Raw genomic sequence first — 22,112 nt, forward strand, 5'->3', positions numbered from 1 at the left:
CAAGTGATTCGTAAACCACTGCAACCTGATCACTGAATCAGACACTCCAATAAACTGAATCATTCAGGATTCAAGAACAAAAGATCTGACTCAAAAGAATGATTCTCTGATGAACTTTCAATGAACTACAATGGATGTCAAGGAAGTTCAGTGAATACTTCCTTCTGCAAAAAGAAAGTAATGTGTGTTTGAAACAAAATGAGTGTGGGAAAATGACTGAACAGTCCCTTCAAATAGATTTTAAGTACATTTTTAAAACAGGAAACTATCAAAAATATATATATAAAAAAAAGCAAAATTAACGCAGACAGCACAACTGTCAATATGATGGTTTTATTAGTCATAATGAGAAGTAAGCCCACCCAAGCCTCAGCAATGGTGGATAAATGTACTTTATTCACATCTCATACATATATTTGCATATATTCATATAAAATACAGAATACAGTAGACTGTCACCCAGACAATGACTGGGCCACAATTCCTTATTTACTTTTGGCACCCTGACTGGCTTCCTGACTAGCTGTGTTCTGCAGTCTTACAAATATGATGCAGGATCCAATTGCGGCAGTTGGGACGTGCCAAATCTGAAAAACGGTTCCCTTGTACGTCCCTCTGATCTCAGCGTCACAAAATGGAGCAACAGTGTCTTCCGACACTTTGCCAACAGGGCAGTGGTGGGAATTTCATGGGGTGGCTCACATGGTCTATGGTTTGTGTTGCAGGGGGTCTTAAGACACACTTTTTTCACAGTTTTCACTCACAAAATTTATACAACCTGTAGGAATGTTCCCACTTTTGAAGTTGGTGCAGCTTATCTGTCACTATTACTTACTGACTCCTTATCAGGGCACAGACAAAGACGCCAAAGGAAGCGTCATCACCCTCTAGACAGACTGAGAACTTCCAGTTCAGTTTTCCAGAAACAAATTCAGCATAAAAATGAATCTTGCATGTTTATCATCTGTGACCAGCACTGCCCTAAACTACACTGAGACGGTCTGAAAAGCAGTTTACAGGAAATCTGTGATGGAAAAAGTAAATACTTTCACTGACATGCCCCATCGAGAGCTTCAGAATGACTCAGATTGTCGGATTAACTGCATGAAAACCATTAGAACACTACAATGAGAGACGATTCCATCGCTGCCAATGTTAATACGAGTTTCTGTAAACATCCACCATAACCGGGACAAGATATTATTTAGCAAATGTCAACTTCACATTACATGCTGTATCTTAAAAACTAAGGAAACAAAGACTGGGCAGACAACAGGTTATTCCCCACAACACAGGATATAGATCAATACAACCAGTTGGAGAAAGCAGGGTACAAAATCAAATCTGGTCTCCTCTGAGTTTCGTCTCAAAGTCATTAGCACTTGTCTATATGAGGCGTAGCTATCATAAATCAGTATGTACAGATTAAGACGTCAGATGTCAACATGCATAAATTGATTCATACTCAGCAGGAGACCGAAGCTGGAACCGGATTGTGTTATGCTTTTCTTGGAAAGTCATCTGAAATGTCCTAGAGGATGATTTTTTATTTTTTTTTTAATATATATATATATATATATGACTAGTGCAATATCGTTATTACATTATTTATTTATTTTTTTCGTAATAAATATATGGCTGGTTATCCAAAAGAATCTTTACAGGGAGAGCCATGCTATGAAAAGGCACAAAAATATGAGAAGAAGCATATATTTCGGTTACTTAGTACTGTTAGCGAGATCTTCCGACAGCGTCAAAGGACCACTGAATTTCTGTATTTAAATATATCGATTTTTGTTGTTTGTGGTGTACCGTAACACTACTTCAGTTTGTTTTGACCCATGATGCATTTTAATAAAATTCCTTCTGGAATGGCAGGAAAATCTGATTTTATTCTAAATCAAAATCTACACGCTATAAAACTCTCATGACCATTGACAAATGCAGAGTCGTCTATAAAATTAGCAGCCACCAGAGGTTTTTTTTTTATATACTAAATGACTTCAAAAACACTGAAACAGACTTTATAAAAAGCTGTAAAGCGGAACTAAGTGCATTAATTGCCGGTGTACTGAAAAGACTTTAATATTCGATATATAGCATTAAAAGCATCTATCAGATGAGGAGCTATAATAGTACTTACAAGGTTGCAGCTAGTATGAACGTAGCGTTTACTGTCGAAATACACAAGCGATTAAGGATTGCGAGATATGTTTTAAGGTAGAGATGACTGTGTATTCGTCATCTCGATGGATACTTGATGCCATGCAGGTGTCATGTCATATTCAGAAAATAAATAAATTAAGTCCACACCACCAGTCTATAGTGATAATAAAAACAATTCACAAAGCAGATGATACAATCTGAGAATGACTTTACTGATTCAAGCACTCAAAAAAAACTGAAAAGGCGTCTATCTGGACGCCCAGACCAAAAGAAAGAGAGAGAACAAGGATGAAGAAAGAAAGGAGGAGATGGACCAGTGCAGCTGGAGGTAGTCGATTCTGCTTTAACTCCTTTTAGATAGCCATCTGCTCTCAAGCAATAATATGGCTGCCCTCCTTCTGAACTGCGAATCCTGGGCTCGAAAAAATGCGCTTGGCTATTTGACATCTCCGGGTGAATCCAATGCCGTGTTGCTTTCGTTCTGTTTTTCATCTAATTCCTCCTGCACAGTCTCCTTGCGGTCTCCAAGAGGAGAAGGAAGTGTTAAAGAGCATGAAGAGCGACTCTCAGAAGTTCTCAGAAGGAGCAACCGTATCTACCCCAACGGGTACAGCAGTGGTTGATAAGAGAGGGCATTAGTTCTCAAAGAGCAGTTTTCAGGCCAGTATGTGTCCTTCACAGCTAGAAGTTCAGGAAGAGAATCTTTCGGAGGTGGTGCTTGTTTGTTCCTGTCCGTTGTGCCGTCTGAAGTACTGACTGAAATGCCGTTAATGAGAAACAAAATTATGGCTGTGACCTCTGTGAAATTTTATACATCAGTAACATCTTGTGCCAAAGTAGGTTAAGTTAATACTTCATTTATTTTAAGAACTTATAAGATCATTGTTTACCTGCGTTGATTAAGCTGGGGCTGGATTTACACTGCCATATTAATATTTAATCTGTTTCTGGAAAAGGAAAACAGGAAGTTGGTGTGAAACAACTGAATCAGCACACAATTGATTACAAACCAAATACCAAAAATGTTTGGACACTTAAGCCACACTTAATAAATATAATAACATTTATACATTTTATACATACTTATTTTTTATTAAACAAATATTATTTATTAGTTTGTTTATTAAAATAAAAACGCAAAACATTGCAAAACACAAATTTGTTAAGTTTTCATATTATAAAACAATACATATGGGCTACGTTCAGACTGTCAGTCCAAATTTTTGAAATCAGATTTAGCAAGTGTGAACGGAAAAAACAAAAAATCCTATTCAAATCGCATTTCTGGAAATCCGCTTCAGTCTGACTGCTCTGATCGGATTTTGCGTAGTTTATGCAGGGTTGCCAGGTTTTCACAACAAAACCCACCCAATTGTGTTCTAGTTCCCCTAGTAAAATTTGCATTCCCGGGGCTAAATATCACGTTATTCGGGGTCGATTCAACCCGTGGACATGAAAAACAACCCGCTGCAACAGTGTAAAAGTAGCCCAATTCTGCGGGAAAACTGAGGACTTGGCAACACTGGGTTTATGTGACTTTCTCACGCCACGTAAAACGGAAACGTCAGATGTTGTTATAGTAAACATGCTGAAAGTTGCTGCAGAAACAAGGTTGTGCTGAGAAAATGACAATATAATGTTTTCAGACCGGTGGAGATGATGGCACTGAATAAAACCGCTCATGCCATGTGTTGTGCCAAATTCCTACCCCCGCCAAATTATAAGGATAGGTGCGGGGAGGGGTTAGGATTAGGGGTTGGGTTAGGATTAGGAATTAAGATAGCAACTTTAATGAGGGGGGTAATAATTTGGCAGGGAGTTGAAATTCGACCAGCCTCCTACGGTTCTGCCGCTGCCGCTGTGTGGCAGCTGCACATTGTCATGTTGTAAATAAGACAATATCTGTATTGCAAACCCCTCCAAGTTGCGGTTGTTGTTTTTGGAGTATACCTACCAACGCAACGTCATTGCCATAGAAACCATTGCAGATATTCCAAAAAAACAAAAGAGCAGCATGGACACAAAAAATCTGAACAGTTGCGATACACTATCGTTTTAGATCAGATTCCAATCGAATACACAAATAATCAGATTTGGACTGACAGTGTGAACATAGATATCTGTACCATAGCAATCTGTACAACTGTATAACTTAAGTATCCACTATGTAGATTTGACTGTTGCAAACATTACTTTTCAGATATCTCCACATCTAATGGGGGTACACTGGCTTCCTCTCCTGAGAAAAGGGCGGGACCTTCTTCCGGACTCCGTTCAGTTTGGGGGGCGTTTCTTCTGGATTTAATCTGCATCACAAAGAACAAAAAAAAAAATACCAATAAGGACATAAAGTGAAAATGCTGTGATCTTGAAGGCTCAGCAGGGCACACCACCACACGTACCTTCCAGACCAACAAAAACACCACTGCGATGAACGGGATGGCGAGGAGGGACATTAGACTGCTCTCCACAACTTTCGGAAGGAACACCCCTACAGAGAAATAAGACTGGTTTAATTAGTTTGCAAACATGCTCTTGTTGGACTGACAGATAGCAAGATAACATTTGATCCTTAAAGAGACCTGCCATCTGACATACATAGCTGGACAATTTTCTTCAAATAAATGTTAAAGAAACAGATCACCCAAAATAAAATAAAATGTTATAAAGGTACACTTTTTTTGTTTAAATTTAAATGATGAGTGAACACATCATCAGTCCTTTCAAAACGTGTTTTTGTCTTACCCTGATTCACTACGGTAAGCCTATTATCAGTGTTTATATTTTAAACCAGTTGGGACTGTTTTCGTGGGAAATTGGGAAAGTTGCTCTGGCTTCTTTGATGCATGCATGATGTGGGTGTGGCATAGGTTACTTGTAACAACGGGTGAGAAAGGTTGACATGGAGCATGATAAATCTCGAACCTAAAAAAAAAAGCCAAACGAGGAGAGTCTGCTGGCAAAAAAAGAGAACGCGACAGAGCTCGTAATAAAACAAGAATCAACATTGGCTTGGCTTTTTGGAGATGCGAAACCTGTAGGATTGGAAATGTTTTTATTGTTCAACAGGTGAGTACGTTATTTTATTGAACAGATAAATTGTAGCTCTCTAACAGAGTTCATTGTATCTATTTGTGAGAGTCATTTCATTATGGGTTGTTGTAGCATTGTGCTGGAATTTATTTTCAAGGAAATACTCTGTCTATTAACGGGTAAAGCTACAGTAACGTCTTTAGCTAGTCAACTTGAGATCCTTTCCATCTAAACTGTTTATATATCTCTTAACCCTAGTAGTGAATGTTTTTGAGCAGTAGGATATCTTTCTCTTTCTTTTTTTTAGTTATGAGAAAGAACCATATTCATCCGCACAGTCGTGCAGAGCTGAAGCACAAACAAAACAACATTCTTCCACAAAATGCATGCAGTTTTGTTTTTTTAACAGCTACAGTGCCAAAAAAAAAAAAAAAAGCTGTCATCAACATTTACTCAACTTCATGTTGTTCCTGGATTCCTCCATTAAACATAAAAATGTATGGGATTATTGGAGCTTGACGGCCTTATTCCCTATTCAGTTTTATCATTTGGAAAATAGGCATATCTCTTCTTGTGTTCCAGGGAAGACAGAAAGTCATGTAGGTTTGGAACAACATGAGGATGAGTAAGTGTTTTTTTCCCCATTTCTGGATCAACTATCCCTTGGAAGTGTACAATAGTGATGATTGAAGACATTTATGTGATATCTCACCTTTTTTGGGGTCATCAGGCAAACCGTTACGTTTCTCTAGAGAAAACCAGAAACAGAGAAGCATTAAAAGTCTCAGATAGAAACCGTTCATTGTTAGATGCTTAAAAAGTCGGACACAATCTCCTTTTCTCTCCGCCCCATGAAAGATCTGATCTGTCCGCTTTTAGAAAGAAAGAGCTTGCGCTTGGGAAGATCTGAAGATTGCTCTGTAATCAACATGGTGACAATTGGACTTCGATTCCTTTCATGCCGTTCACTAGGGAGCATCTCTTGGTTTTGAAACTCAGCTGAGACTCTGTCATAATAGGGCTGACAAAAACATGTTGCCTCTCTTGTTTTGTCCAGCGGCTTCGTTTGAAAAGGCGTGGAACACACACACACACACCCACGCACACACAGAGCATGTGCAAAATTGCAACCAAAGCTGCCTCAAGAGATATGATTTAAAAGCGGGTGTTAACATCTAAAACCTCAGTTGCAAATGGGCGGTCTTCCACAAACGACATTCTGCGGTTTCTCAATAGCTTAATTAAAAAATGACACAGACAGCACTCTGCAATGTGTGGAACATGCCTTCTTATAAAGGCCTTTAAGACTGGTTATGACATGTGCCTCACCATTTGTACTATGGTGCGCTGACGTTGTCGACGCTGTTGTAGTTGTCGTTACTGTTGTTTTTGTGGATGTGGGACACGGTGGAGGCTCGCAATCATCGGCCTCTCTCGACGAATTGGCAGTGTTGAAAAAGTCCTCCACAAATTCAAAATACTTTGCCGTAAGCCACATCTCCTCTACGTAGTGACACTCGAATTCTAGCATTGAATCCTCCTAAAGGTACAGAAAAAAAATTTGTTGATGGAATTCAAGTTGATTTACAATGTTTTACTTAAAAAAAAAAAGTTTTTAAAGATTTAAATACAAATATAAATTTAAACAGTAATATAAATTTATATATATATATATATATATATATATATATATATATATATATATATATATATATATATATATATATATATAAGTGATATTTTGTATTTAAAAATATTTTTGGAAAATAAATTCCTCAATAAATCAATACCAGATTTTGCACTACTTATATAAAAGTGATATTTTTTTTTATTTAAAAATATTTTTGGAAAAGAAATTCCTCAATAAATCAATGCCAGATTTTGCGCTGCATTTTTTTCTTTCTTTCATTTTTGTCATTTTACAAAAGTTGCTTATTGGTTACAATGTTTTGCTTCAAAATAATAATAAACAAATACATCTATTTTTTTAAAACAGTGATATAAATAATAAAAATAAATCAATACTGTACATAAAAGTGATTTTTTTTTTTTTATTTAAAGATATTTTTGGAAAAGAAATTCCTCAATAAATCAATGCCAGATTTTGCAATGCATTTTTTTTTCTTTCATTTTTGTCATTTTACAAAAGTTGCTCATTGGTTACAATGTTTTGCTTCAAAATAATAATAAACAAATACATCTATTTTTTTTTTTAAAACAGTGATATAAATAATAAAAATAAATAAATATTGTACATAAAAGTGATTTTTTTTTTTTTTATTTATTTAAAAATATTTTTGGTAAAGAAATTCCTCAATAAATCAATGCCAGATTTTGCAATGCATTTTTTTTTTCTTTCATTTTTGTCATTTTACAAAAGTTGCTTATTGGTTACAATGTTTTGCTTCAAAATAATAATAAAAAAATACATCTATTTTTTTTTTAAAACAGTGATATAAATAATAAAATAAATAAATATTGTACATAAAAGTGATTTTTTTTTTTATTTATTTAAAAATATTTTTGGAAAAGAAATTCCTCAATAAATCAATGCCAGATTTTGCGCTGCATTTTTTTCTTTCTTTCATTTTTGTCATTTTACAAAAGTTGCTCACTGGTTACAATGTTTTGCTTCAAAATAATAATAAACAAATACATCTATTTTTTTAAAACAGTGATATAAATAATAAAAATAAATCAATACTGTACATAAAAGTGATTTTTTTTTATTTTTTATTTAAAAATATTTTTGGAAAAGAAATTCCTCAATAAATCAATGCCAGATTTTGCAATGCATTTTTTTTTTTTTTTTTCATTTTTGTCATTTTACAAAAGTTGCTCATTGGTTACAATGTTTTGCTTCAAAATAATAATAAACAAATACATCTATTTTTTTAAAACAGTGATATAAATAATAAAAATAAATAAATATTGTACATAAAAGTGATTTTTTTTATTATTTATTTAAAAATATTTTTGGAAAAGAAATTCCTCAATAAATCAAAGCCAGATTTTGCAATGCATTTTTTTTCTTTCATTTTTGTCATTTTACAAAAGTTGCTTATTGGTTACAATGTTTTGCTTCAAAATAATAATAAACAAATACATCTATTTGTTTTTTTGTTTTTTTAAATAATAAAAATAAATAAATACTCTACATAAAAGGGATTTTTTTTTATTTATTTAAAAATATTTTTGGAAAAGAAATTCCTCAATAAATCAATGCCAGATTTTGTGCTGCATTTTTTTCTTTTTGTTTTAGTCATTTTACAAAAGTTGCTCAATGGTTACAAAACCTATTTTTTTATTTATTTTATTTATAGAAACTATTGTTGAAAGGACATCTAAATAATACATTTCACTGGATTACAAGATTTCTGGCTAAAGTAACTTACCAAGCCATGTCCAATGTGATACCGCATCTCTTGCAGTATTTGGACAAAAGTGCCTATATTATCTTTATTGGAGGATATGTTCCCAAACTTCTGCGCCAGGCCTTTTAAGCTCACCTCCAAGTGAAATACATTTAACTTCACCCAGCACATACCACTCTTGAAGAAAAATAATAAAATAAATCGTCAGCAGGGCGGAATAAAAGACGAAGAATAATTATTGCTGTGAATGATTCAATGAACAGTGAATAACAACAACTCACCACTTCTTTAGGTATATAACGTACTGTAATCTTGTAGTCTTTTGGAATATTCTGTTTCTAATGGGAGAGAAAGAAATCATAAAAAGCCAGTTCTAAGTGCCAAAGACTACAATTCACATGGTCATTTTATCATCAGTAAAGATGCAAAACTGAAAATTTACTATTAAGTAACCACAATGTAAACATGGAATTACTGTAATTTGCTTTATAATCTTGGCTTAGGTATAGTAATGAAAACCACAAACATATGTTGCATATTTACTTCAGAATATTTACACTTTAATCACTGGTTAACAACCTCTCAGCAAATGGCACGCACAGTGATTTGGCATCGTAATTCATAAATATTTTGCTAAAGGAAAGTGAATACCATTAAACAACTCATATGTTCAAACAAAGTGATAAATTCGATAATCCTTTCAGGCCAATGATTTTTGATGGTTCTAAAGAGGCTGTCTGTCTGCAGAAAAGCATTTGTTTCATGTATATGACTCTATTATCATACTTTGAACCACATGTCTGCAGCTTTCTTTCCAACACACATGAAATAAATTTCAGCTCTTTTCCCAAGAGCATCGATAAATCAGCCATTGCTGTTGTCTTTCAAAAAAGAAGCTCAGAAGAAAAAAAAAACCTTCGGCACTTGAGAGATAAGAATGTCCAAGCTCTTACCAACAAAGAAATTTTCTTGATGTCATCTGTAATGGGATTTCCTATTTCACTGGAATAGGCAGCAACTGTAATGTACAGCAATAAATGGACACAGGTGCATATCCAAATCTGAAAAACAAGAATTAAAAGATCAGTCTGAGACTAATCGATCATATCTGAAATCTTTTAATAATACAGATCTGTGTCCTAATTTATAATCTCATTGTTTAGAGGAGTGTTAGGCAAAATGGAAAATGTTTTCACTGCTATTTTAAGAATAACCGGGTCAGGTTCAATAGAATAAATGAACGTTTTTGTCTAGCAAACTCTGCTTCCCTTCCGCCGCTATAAAGCTGGCTGTCCCATGGTGGCTTAGAGCTTAAAGCTTTTGCTCCACTCTTTCCAGACCTGCGATTTGAGCTTGTTGCATAACAAGAGGCAGATTTGCTCTTAACCCTGATTACAAGGGTGATCCCAGACAAACAATGCATGAGCCTTGTCGGGAGAAACGGGCCAGTAAAGGAAAGAGTTTCAGTTTTGCTCTGAGAGAGAGAGCGGAGCAGAGGTGAAGGGCAGACTCATCTGAGGACAGGCTGTTCAGCTGCGAGATGCTCCGAGTATGTAATTGCACAATTATAAAATTGATCCTCTGCGGCTACGTATTTTTGAAAATTAGGCTGATTTTGGGATCAAGTGACCTGATCAAATGCATTTACATTTAAAAACAGTTCAAGCTAGAGCACAATGCAGGGGTCTTGTTTAAAATGTGAATGAATCAAAACTGAAAACATCAAAATATCAATCAAAACTGACCATATTTACTTTCTTAATGCATGTGTCTTGCCTTATTGTGAATGATTCATTAGATGAATTTTACATCAACATGAAATAATTTTCCTCTGTAAAGACTTTCCTTTTCGCTGTTGGATAACGTTAACCAATTTAGCTGTTATTTTAGCAAAATAGCATTATATTTAGCCATGGTTTTAGTCAAATAAAGCTGTGTCTCATTTCGAAGGCTGGGTCCTCTGGAGGTTGCATTTGTTAGCCGCATACGTCATTGAGACTGCTTCATTTCAGTAAGCTGACCACTACATTCCAAATTCATTAAAAAATGACAATTTATGCTTCACTATGAATAATGGTCAATTTTATAATGGTTACTGTTCTGAAATAAGTCTTCCTTTATGGCATATGTAGACGACAAATGCGACCTCCAAATGACGCAGCCTGCTGAGACACAGCTTAACATTCTCTTTATTTATTTATTTATTTTTTAACAAACTAGCATCCCATTTAGCTATCGTTTTAACAAACTAGCATTCTATTTAACCATTATTTTAGCAAATTACATTCTATTTGTCTATTTTTAGCAAAATACACTATTTAGCCATTGTTTTAGCAAACATTCTGTCTTTTTTTTTTTTTAAAGCAAACTAGCAGTGTATTTAGCCATTGTTTTAGCAAACTAACATTCGATTTGTTTTTTTTTATAGCAAACTAGCATTATAGTAGTTGTTTTAGCAAACTAACAATCTATTTAGCCAGCATTTGAGCTAAGTAGCAGTGTATTTAGCCATTGTTTTAGCAAACTAACATTCGATTTGTTTTTTTTTATAGCAAACTAGCATTATAGTAGTTGTTTTAGCAAACTAACAATCTATTTAGCCAGCATTTGAGCTAACTAGCAGTGTATTTAGCCATTGTTTTAGCAGACTAACATTCGATTTGTTTTTTTTATAGCAAACTAGCATTATAGTAGTTGTTTTAGCAAACTAACAATCTATTTAGCCATTATTTTAGCTAACTAGCAGTGTATTTAGCCATTGTTTTAGCAGACTAACATTCGATTTGTTTTTTTTATAGCAAACTAGCATTATAGTAGTTGTTTTAGCAAACTAACAATCTATTTAGCCATTATTTGAGCTAACTAGCAGTGTATTTAGACATTGTTTTAGCAAACTAACATTCGATTTGTTTTTTATAGCAAACTAGCATTATATTGAGTAGTTGTTTTAGCAAACTAACAATCTATTTAGCCATTATTTGAGCTAAGTAGCAGTGTATTTAGCCATTGTTTTAGCAGACTAACATTCAATTTGTTTTTTATAGCAAACTAGCATTATATTGAGTAGTTGTTTTAGCAAACTAACAATCTATTTAGCCAGCATTTGAGCTAACTAGCAGTGTATTTAGCCATTGTTTTAGCAAACTAACATTCGATTTGTTTTTTTCATAGCAAACTAGCATTATATTGATTAGTTGTTTTAGCAAACTAACAATCTATTTAGCCATTATTTGAGCTAAGTAGCAGTGTATTTAGCCATTGTTTTAGCAAACTAACATTCGATTTGTTTTTTATAGCAAACTAGCATTATATTGAGTAGTTGTTTTAGCAAACTAACAATCTATTTAGCCAGCATTTGAGCTAACTAGCAGTGTATTTAGCCATTGTTTTAGCAGACTAACATAAGATTTGTTTTTTATAGCAAACTAGCATTATATTGATTAGTTGTTTTAGCAAACGAACAATCTATTTAGCCATTATTTGAGCTAACTAGCAGTGTATTTAGCCATTGTTTTAGCAAACTAACATTCGATTTATTTTTTATAGCAAACTAGCATTATATTGAATAGTTGTTTTAGCAAACCTACAATCTATTTAGCCATTATTTTAGCTAACTAGCAGTGTATTTAGCCATTGTTTTAGCAAACTAACATTCGATTTGTTTTTTATAGCAAACTAGCATTATATTGAGTACTTGTTTTAGCAAACTAACAATCTATTTAGCCATTATTTGAGCTAACTAGCAGTGTATTTAGCAATTGTTTTAGCAAACTAACATTCATTTTTTTTATAGCAAACTAACATTATATTGAGTAGTTGTTTTAGCAAACTAACAATCTATTTAGCCATTATTTGAGCTAACTAGCAGTGTATTTAGACATTGTTTTAGCAGACTAACATTCGATTTGTTTTTTATAGCAAACTAGCATTATATTGAGTAGTTGTTTTAGCAAACTAACAATCTATTTAGCCATTATTTGAGCTAACTAGCAGTGTATTTAGCCATTGTTTTAGCAAACTAACATTCGATTTGTTTTTTTATAGCAAACTAGCATTATATTGAGTAGTTGTTTTAGCAAACTAACAATCTATTTAGCCAGCATTTGAGCTAACTAGCAGTGTATTTAGCAATTGTTTTAGCAAACTAACATTCGATTTGTTTTTTTTTATTATAGCAAACTAGCATTATATTGAGTAGTTGTTTTAGCAAACTAACAATCTATTTAGCCAGCATTTGAGCTAACTAGCAGTGTATTTAGCAATTGTTTTAGCAAACTAACATTCGATTTGTTTTTTTTTATTATAGCAAACTAGCATTATATTGAGTAGTTGTTTTAGCAAACTAACAATCTATTTAGCCATTATTTGAGCTAACTAGCAGTGTATTTAGAAATTGTTTTAGCAAACTAACATTCGATTTGTTTTTTTAATAGCAAACTAGCATTATATCGAGTAGTTGTTTTAGCAAACTAACAATCTATTTAGCCATAATATAAGCTAAATATAATATGAGCTAACTAGCAGTGTATTTAGCCATTGTTTTAGCAAACTAACATTCGATTTGTTTTTTTTATTATAGCAAACTAGCATTATATTGAGTAGTTGTTTTAGCAAACTAACAATCTATTTAGCCATTATTTGAGCTAACTAGCAGTGTACTTAGCCATTGTTTTAGCAGACTAACATTCGATTTGTTTTTTATAGCAAACTAGCATTATATCGAGTAGTTGTTTTAGCAAACTAACAATCTATTTAGCCATTATTTGAGCTAACTAGCAGTGTATATAGCCATTGTTTTAGCAGACTAACATAAGATTTGTTTTTTTATAGCAAACTAGCATTATATCGAGCAGTTGTTTTAGCAAACTAACAATCTATTTAGCCATTATTTGAGCTAACTAGCAGTGTATATAGCCATTGTTTTAGCAAACTAACATTCGATTTTGTTTTTCATAGCAAACTAGCATTATATTGAGTAGTTGTTTTAGCAAACTAACAATCTATTTAGCCATTATTTGAGCTAACTAGCAGTGTATATAGCCATTGTTTTAGCAGACTAACATAAGATTTGTTTTTTTATAGCAAACTAGCATTATATCGAGCAGTTGTTTTAGCAAACTAACAATCTATTTAGCCATTATTTGAGCTAACTAGCAGTGTATATAGCCATTGTTTTAGCAAACTAACATTCGATTTGTTTTTTATAGCAAACTAGCATTCTAGTTAGCTTATATTTTAGCAAACATTCTATTTAGCCTTTTTTAAAAGCAAACAAGCATTTTATTTAGCTGTTGTTTTACAAAAGGGTACGTAATGTACACTTTTCATTATTCAAAATAAAATAAAATAAAATCCACCTCTACACTTTTTCTCATTGGATATCCTGATTCACTCGGAAATGTGGCAGAGCATCTTAAAAATGCAAACACCATGGCAGGACGTTCAAGACAACAGTGAGACATAACTCAATACAAAGACCAAAAACATTTAGTCTAAATATGAATGGTTGGAGAAGTGGTATTTTAATGGTGATTTTACAGAGTTTGAAATGAAAGAAACTGAATTTACAGGCTGTACAAAAACAGCATGCAAATTAAAGAACCACAGCTAAACAAAAATTTGAATATAAGAAAATCTTGATAAACTAGTCCGGCTCTCTAACACTAGATAACACGTCTAAACTATCAGATCTCAAATTTCATGCTACCAGCTTTTTGTATTCTTGAAAACCATGTTTGGAAGGTCTCAGCTGTTGACATGAAAAGTAAAGAGGTCAAACCTACAACCATAAGCCTTGGTCCATCACCGATTACATCATGGCATAAATTATTTTTATTCAGTCAAAGTCACATTAAATTGACATACAATCATACTGTTAGGATGGCTTTTTAAGCAAATCTACAAATTCATAAGATGAAAATAATGCAATAACTTTCTATTCAAAGACAAAAATGTATCTCCTTTCCAACCAGCTATTTTAAAATGTTCTTCCTGGTTAAATAGGGCATGTTTATTTGCATCGAACCATAAATAAGACAGGCCATATGTAAATACTTAGTTCTTGCTTTGAATTAATGGACTGGAATATGTAATTCAAAGTAAACAAAGCTAGTACACATGACAGCATCTGGAATTTAGAATGCACTCAAACAAGCAGTTCATCTGTGGCAAGTCTTTCAGACAGCATCATCATAAACTGTAAAGAGCGCTTGCATGTTGTGAACCAGATGAGAATGTGCTGAAATTTGGTGACTGAAGCTACACATGGAAGCCCACATGTTTTATTGGTTATATTACCATATGACTTCCTCCAAGACTTTAAAGTGCCTTCATAGCCAAGAACTACGATTTCAGCAAGTACTTTGGACACAACAACAAATTCTCGCCTGTCTCCCATTTAATTATGGACCATTTAAACTCACTTGTGCTCAAATTCATTGCTGACTGTCATAAATTAATATAGTGTAAGTAACCGCTGACAGGATAAAGTGAAAAACATGTTGCTCCCAAACCATTAGCATGGCCTTTAAGGCATCATAGTGTGTGAAAGTGAAGGTATTTCAAAAAATGCTGTCTCCTACAATACCTTTCTTAATGGTGAAGGCAATCCCAGAATGCACTGCTATGAGCTCAATTAAAAATGAAACCAAGATAAACATTAAAAAGTAACATTAAAAATAGTGTATATGTGTATATAGAAAGAAAATGTATCCAAAATAATTACTTCTCACAATGTGACTACTGTATATCACAGATGCAACTTTGTTTATCATAATTGTGACTTTATATCTCAAATTACTCTATTTATCTCAAACTTTTCCATTCATAATTACTTTATATCCAGCAACAGGACTTTATATCTCACAATTGTGACTTTGTTTCTTGTAATTGTGATTTTATGTCTCAATGTGACTCTTTATATCACGTTTTTTTAAAAAATGTCTTCATAATTGCAACATTATACAACATGACTTTATATCGCACAATTGAAATTCAGTTCAATAATGTAATTGTAAAGTTACATTTGCAAGATGTAAAATTTAAGTCACATCTTAAATCTGACTCTATATACCGCAATTGCAATTTTTTTCCTCATAATTTTGACTTCATATACTGCAACGTGGCTTTATATCTCACGAGTGCAACTTTGTTTTAAACTCTTCTAAATTTTGTCTAAAAAAAATGGCTTTTCATAGGACATAGTACAGACCACCAAATTATAAACACAAATAAATCTTGAAATTGTTAGCTTGCTGCAACATGTCAAAAGCGGTCTCTTTCACTTAGCTGGACAAAGGAGATGTGAAGCAGAACAATATCTCATTATGGCTGACCATGAGCTGATCTGAACACCGGCAGAGAGAGAAAAAAAGAGAGCGACAACTCAACCCTTCCTTTTGAACATAATGTTAACAGTAAATTCTAAAGTATAAGATAATCACCAGAGTCATGCTGACCAGACACTTTGATCGCAAGGGTTTATTAACTTTGCAAGCTCTCCAGACGTACAAGCTCTTTCTGAACAATGTACCATTCACTACATAATCTTATTAGTGAGAACAGAGCCCAGTGTAACACATGGTGGCAAAAAAAAAAAGTCTAGTCACCATCTATCTACCTTCTTTTCATCTTTTCACAGTCATTACTTGGATATCTCATGGTGTACATCCGTCTAACCCTTCAAATACAGGCAGAATCCCAATGACTGATATTAGCTAGCTGCATATTAGCTATTAGACACAAATGCTAACACTTCATGCTAAAAGCTAAAAGATTCTGAACACGTGAGATGAACAATACAGTCTCTTAGTTTTGATTTAAAAAGTGACCAGATGTGAGTCCGGAAGACAGCTTTGTGAAGCCATGTGATCTACTTGCGCAGGCCAGAATAGCAAAAGGGCAAACATCAGCGCCCGGAAAACTAGCATAATCGTTTCAGCCTCTGTTGAATAGTCAGCGGCCAGTATCCACTCAAAAACTACTCAAATCAAATTTGCTTCAGCAAATTGCACTCAGTCTGACCGTGTCCATTCAGGTGCACTTTACAAACCTCTGGCTAACCGAATAAACACTAGCTAAAGATGCTATCACATGTCCCAAAGAATATATATGCTTCCTCATGTTGCCAAGACAGAAGAATGTCAAATTCTTCCTCACCACCCATGACTTTACACTTCTGTGCTTTGTAATGATTATTTATTCAATGGGGTTAGTCAGTAAACTCATCGGATGCTGCTAAACATCTTAAACCGAAGGAAACAATAGGAAAAGATGTAGCGGATTTATACTAGCTGGGGCAACATCAATTACACTGCAATGTCCCCTGATGAGTGTTTAAATAGAGGGGAACAGGCCACAGGAGTCCAATGAAATGTGATCTGGCTATTTGATAGCTAATTTAGAGGGACTCTATGACTGGGTGGGAGCAAAAATAACAATAGTCTGGGCAATAGCCTGTCCTGGAGGGAGGTCTTGTTCGGGAACTAACCAAGAAAAGTAGTAATGCTAATGGAACCCATCCAACGCTTTGAGGAGAACACTGAAAAAAATCAGTTCTGAGAGAAAAGAAACGCAACAATATTTTTGCAAAATGACTAATTTCCAATTGCCAATTGAGCCAGGCATTGAAAAGCTACTTGGGGTAAACCAATTTCTGCTGTAAAACAACAGACAACTGGAACACACAATACAGAAATAATAATAAAACACTAATGAGGATCATGTTATATGTTAGGAGTTTCATTTTACTGACATATTTAGTACAAAGTGCGCCAATGAAAGCAAGACATTTATTTGCCGGTCCAGTGATTTCATTTCTATCATTGGGTTCAATTCACTTTAGAGAGTCCATTATACAATTAAGCTCTTTCCAAACACGGATGAAGTTTCACCCTTTATTGTAAATGGGCATCCGCTATTGAAAACCTTTTTATTTGGACTAGGCTTAGTCAGTGTCAAAGACAGGCAAGCATAAAGACTAAAAGGATATGGAAACAAAGTAAATAGGTGAACAGGCTTAATGGAATGGGTGCAATGATGTTGGCGATAATGCTTCATTAAATTATGGTTCAACACAAATTATTTCTGGTACTTTATCTTCAGAAAGGCTTGCTAGACTTATTTCAAACCACATATTTATGTATTAACTTACATAAAACTTACCATCTTTTTTGTTTAAATACTGACTCAGCTCATTGTGTGGTTTTGGGTTTGTGGGTAACTGTTTAGCGCCAAGTGGATTTCTGCTTCTTAATTTACACGATAAAAAAATCTTCCCTTCGTCAGTTTTCTTTAATAGCACAGGCTGAATGATCTGATATGACAAAATCAGATTTACAGATCATTACCTCTCAAACGTAGACACAACAACACACTATCACTCATCTACAGACCAAACAGGAAGGAAAAAATACTTAATTGCATCACAAAAACATTTCTAGCTAGATTTTACCACCATACACTCCAGAATTGCCCATCAATAATAACACTTTACTAGTTCATATTTGTGTCTTTTTAATATATTTTCTTATCAGAACACATTCAACATCCCATATTCACTAAATAACTTAAATATTAACCTTCAGTTGTTACCTAGCTAAGACTTTTGCACAGTGACTAAACCTTCCAGGGATTTGCAAATTAAACGTGATTTTTAAAATAAAGCTGAAATTACTAAATTAAAACAAATTACTTATGACTTAAACACAAGCATATGCCACATCTTAAAAATCTCTTAGTTCGTTCTAGCTGTGTTTTGAAAGATTTGTTATCACTAAAACCAGTTTTAAAGATTATAAATGGGATTACTGTTGTGGACTACTCTATACAACACAAGTTACACCAGCCATACTGTATCTCATTTCATTTGCAATGACTTCAAAGCTGAGGTGCTAATATACCATTTTCCATGTCTAATTTCAGAGGTTAAACATGCTAATCAAATTTGTCCATTTAATACAGTCCATACACAAGAATGTCAACTGCAGCTGCACGTATTACAATTTTTCTACAATGGAGCCTTCTAGGAAGAAGCACTGATGTATTATTCGCTTCATGTGGACATGTGTGAAGAACATACCAGACAGAAATCTGGTATTAGTTACTCAAAGAGGAAATTCAATTATGCAAAATAAAAAATTTTCACCAACTTCAAGATTGCTAGTTTTCGTTGCGTAGCGTACTTCCTCATAGTCACGTTACAAACTGTCACTTATTTTTGCCTTTGGGCTTGGCATACGATCGAAGGTGTTTGCTTTCATGGTAGATGTTTCACATAATTGTGAATCAGTTTTGGCAAAGGGTTCGATGGATGTCACGAGTGGCAGAAATAAATGAGTTCAATGATTATTCACATGCTTGGTTTTTCAACTGCCGCCACAGAATACTATACACTAAAATGGAGCTGTAAACACACATTTTCCTCATACATTAAATTCTCTCTAATAGAAGAATTCTCTAACAAAATGAAACGACTTTGTCTTGATCAGAAAACTTGGTCACATGTGCAGAGCTTCCCTGTGCTTACGTTTGCAAATGATTAACCTTATTTTGTGTAAGATTACAAGTGATAATGGCAACAGGAAAGCAATGATATTCAAATATAGTGCCACACTCTTAAAAATAGTTTCCAAAAGGTTTTCTCAGCACTGCCAAAGAAGAACATTTTTTGGTTCTTTGTTGAAGAACATTTTAATAATCTAAACCACTATAAAGAACATGAATGTTAAAGGTTCTTCAACAAATTAAGAACCTGTGTGCAGGAGAAACCCGCTTAAGTTACAACAATATGTCTATGGTACTCAAAAACAAGTGTTTTATTTATGTGGAAGTCTAGCGGTCAGTGTGAACGCTCCGTTTTGAGGTGTCATGCGGTGTCATGCACCACATGCCAATTTATCACCCTAAAACTGCCTTACTCCCAGCAAGAGGTAATGCAAATTCAAAGCATGGCACAGAAGGTGCAAGGTCAATGACTTCTGTCTACTCTTCATAGATCACTATAGACTAAGTCTTCTTGGAGTGAGAGTAAAAAGATCCTTGCAACATGGCAAATGTTTTTCAGGTGAATGTCCATAATTTATAAAAGACAAGCGGAAAGCCTCACATAGTTCACTTAAAGGAAGGAGGGGAAGCGTTACTGATGCTGGTTGATAGATACATAATGCATTTCGAGTAAATATCCCCCACAGTCAATGAAAACCATTTCCACTGGCTTATTTCCCGTTGTACAACATGTCCAAGATAGCGAGTAATGTATCAGGAAATTCTAGTTTTCACAAAATATGTTCATGCAGCACCTGCGCTGCGTATACGTGCAAAGGTCGTGTCGTTTTATTGTATTTTACTCTTATCTCCGTTTTTGAGAACTTTATATACAGTATATCGATCATGAATCATGTATTAATTGTCATATTCTTCACATATATCATCAAGAGGACACCAAAGATTGTCGAGAACATAATATAAATTTGTATTTGAACGTCAATAAAAAGCTGTTGTTGTTTTTTCAGGGCGAACGTTTGAGCTGATCAGTTTATCCCACTAACATTTAAAACTTAAGCTTAATTCCTGATTTAAATGTTTCAGAAAGTTGCAGTGATAATTTATGAACCATTTCTAGTTCAAACTCCGAAAATTCATGTCGAGTAGAAATGACTAAATAGATTGTCACAAGTAAAGTGGATGGAAACAACAATGCTGTTACAATGACACCCGCCTCTGCAAAATTAAGGCATGTTCGTGGTAGGCTACTTAATGTCAAGTTAATTTTAAATAAACCATTATATGGCTCCTTTCACACCCCCCACCTACTAATTAAGTGCGGAAAATTGCGCGTGTTCGTGCGCATTTAGCGTCTTAACAGAAAGTCTGACAAGACTATTGCTTTAATATGTTGTAATATAAAACATACTGTCGTGTTCATTTACATTCCCTCCAGTTATCGTCTGCAGACAGCGCAGTTTTGCAACGTAGCGAAAAACAAATGCAAATCACATGTGATTCACGCTAAATTACTCGCGTTAAAGCAAAAGCCGTTCACTTACGTTTGACTTCTTCATATGGAACGAGAGGAGTAACTCCAATGTCAGCGAAACCCTATTTTATCTTACTTCGGCGGGCAGGGAAAGGGTTCTCTTCATCCCAAAGGTACATATCCAAAATCATCATAAAGTAGAATCCAAGTCGAGAGGGAAAGAAAGTCACCTAAATCTGCGTAATGAGGGTAAGTATCCAGGTAGACGCTTCATACCGCACGATGGAGAACGGAAGGCTGCGGAAAGAATCAAGAGTTTTTTCCCAAGAGCAAAGCCTTTTTATCGTGTGACTTCAGCGCACTCCCGCCCACCCCAGTTTCTCTCGGTCGTCTACTCGCTCTGGGTCTCACTCAATCGATTTCACAATCACCATCCAAACCTCCAAATGAGATTTATTTTAATGGATATGTTTTCCTGCTAATTTTCGCAGGATGGAGTCGCTTGTTTATAAGATGTAAATAGTTTGTAAGATATTTTTTATTACAAGTCTCAGGAGCTGGAGTGTTTTCGCCCTGAGGCGTAATAGATGCTTTTGGTAGCTATTTTTCTGGAAAACCTTCCATAACGGGCGTGTGTGTTTACTGAATCTTATTATTCCTGTACTAACGATATATTAAAACGTCTTAACCTAGACGACGAAGAGCAAAACAAACCTTCGGTTTGGCTAAATTGCATTTTGTTATTATGGAAACTGTAGGAAATGCAGCGCAGCTGGCCATTCATAGTTTTGCCAACGGAAAATTTAGTGTAAGCTAGCAGTGAAGAGATTTTGTTGGTTTCATACTGCACATACTTTACATTTAATCAAATATGCAAATCTCATGTGCTCAAATTACACGTGTTTCACTTTTCAGTGTTACATATGGTCGGCCGTGACAGACGCGTGTAACACTGAGGTAAACAGTGACATCTACAGCAGTAGTACAGTATTCTGGCTAAAACTGTCTAATAGAGTGGTAAACTATTTTTAAATGAACTTACCCTTTAGATGGAGGTGAAACTATTAGGCTAGGACATTAAATAAAAGATAAAAAGAAAAAGAAATGTACTTATGCCTAGCCCCATTCCAAAGTTTTTTTTTGTTGCAAACAGAAAGCTTCAATATTCAAAATATTTGATTGTAATGAAACAAAATGCGGTGTTATTTGTAAAATTTTCTGTAATTAGTGGCAAAGCTTACCATCACTATTCTGGGATAGGGATATATATATATATATACATACACAGTTGTGGTCAGAATTATTGGCACCCTTTGTAAATATGATCAAAGATGACTATAAAAATAAATCTGCATTGTTTATCCTTTTGATCTTTAATTCATAAAATTAGCAAAAATCTAACCTTTCATTGAAGGAAAAGAATTGAAAGTGGGGGGAAAAAATCACTTTATGAAATAAATGTTTTTCTCCAAAACACGTTGGCCACAATTATTGGCACCCCTAGAAATTCTTATGAGTAAAATATCTCTGAAGTATATTTCCATTCATATTTCCATTTTTTAGCA

At 34.3% G+C, this 22,112-nt stretch overlaps 1 protein-coding gene across 1 annotated transcript; it reads right to left on the bottom strand.

The window, feature by feature from the left end:
* Window positions 1–314: 314 nt before the first annotated feature.
* Window positions 315–20,922, bottom strand: kitlga (kit ligand a). Its single transcript, XM_048158685.1, has 10 exons — window positions 20,618–20,922; window positions 9,527–9,634; window positions 8,855–8,911; window positions 8,595–8,750; window positions 6,529–6,739; window positions 5,912–5,947; window positions 4,569–4,657; window positions 4,360–4,472; window positions 3,057–3,113; window positions 315–2,922 (listed from the first exon to the last, which is right to left on the bottom strand). The coding sequence occupies exons 1-9, from the start codon at window positions 20,630–20,632 to the stop codon at window positions 3,083–3,085; spliced, it is 816 nt and encodes a 271-aa protein (XP_048014642.1). The 5' UTR covers window positions 20,633–20,922; the 3' UTR covers window positions 315–2,922; window positions 3,057–3,082.
* Between the last annotated feature and the right edge of the window lie 1,190 nt (window positions 20,923–22,112).

This window comes from Megalobrama amblycephala, linkage group LG15 (genome assembly GCF_018812025.1).
Source record: "Megalobrama amblycephala isolate DHTTF-2021 linkage group LG15, ASM1881202v1, whole genome shotgun sequence".
NCBI lineage: Eukaryota > Metazoa > Chordata > Actinopteri > Cypriniformes > Xenocyprididae > Megalobrama > Megalobrama amblycephala.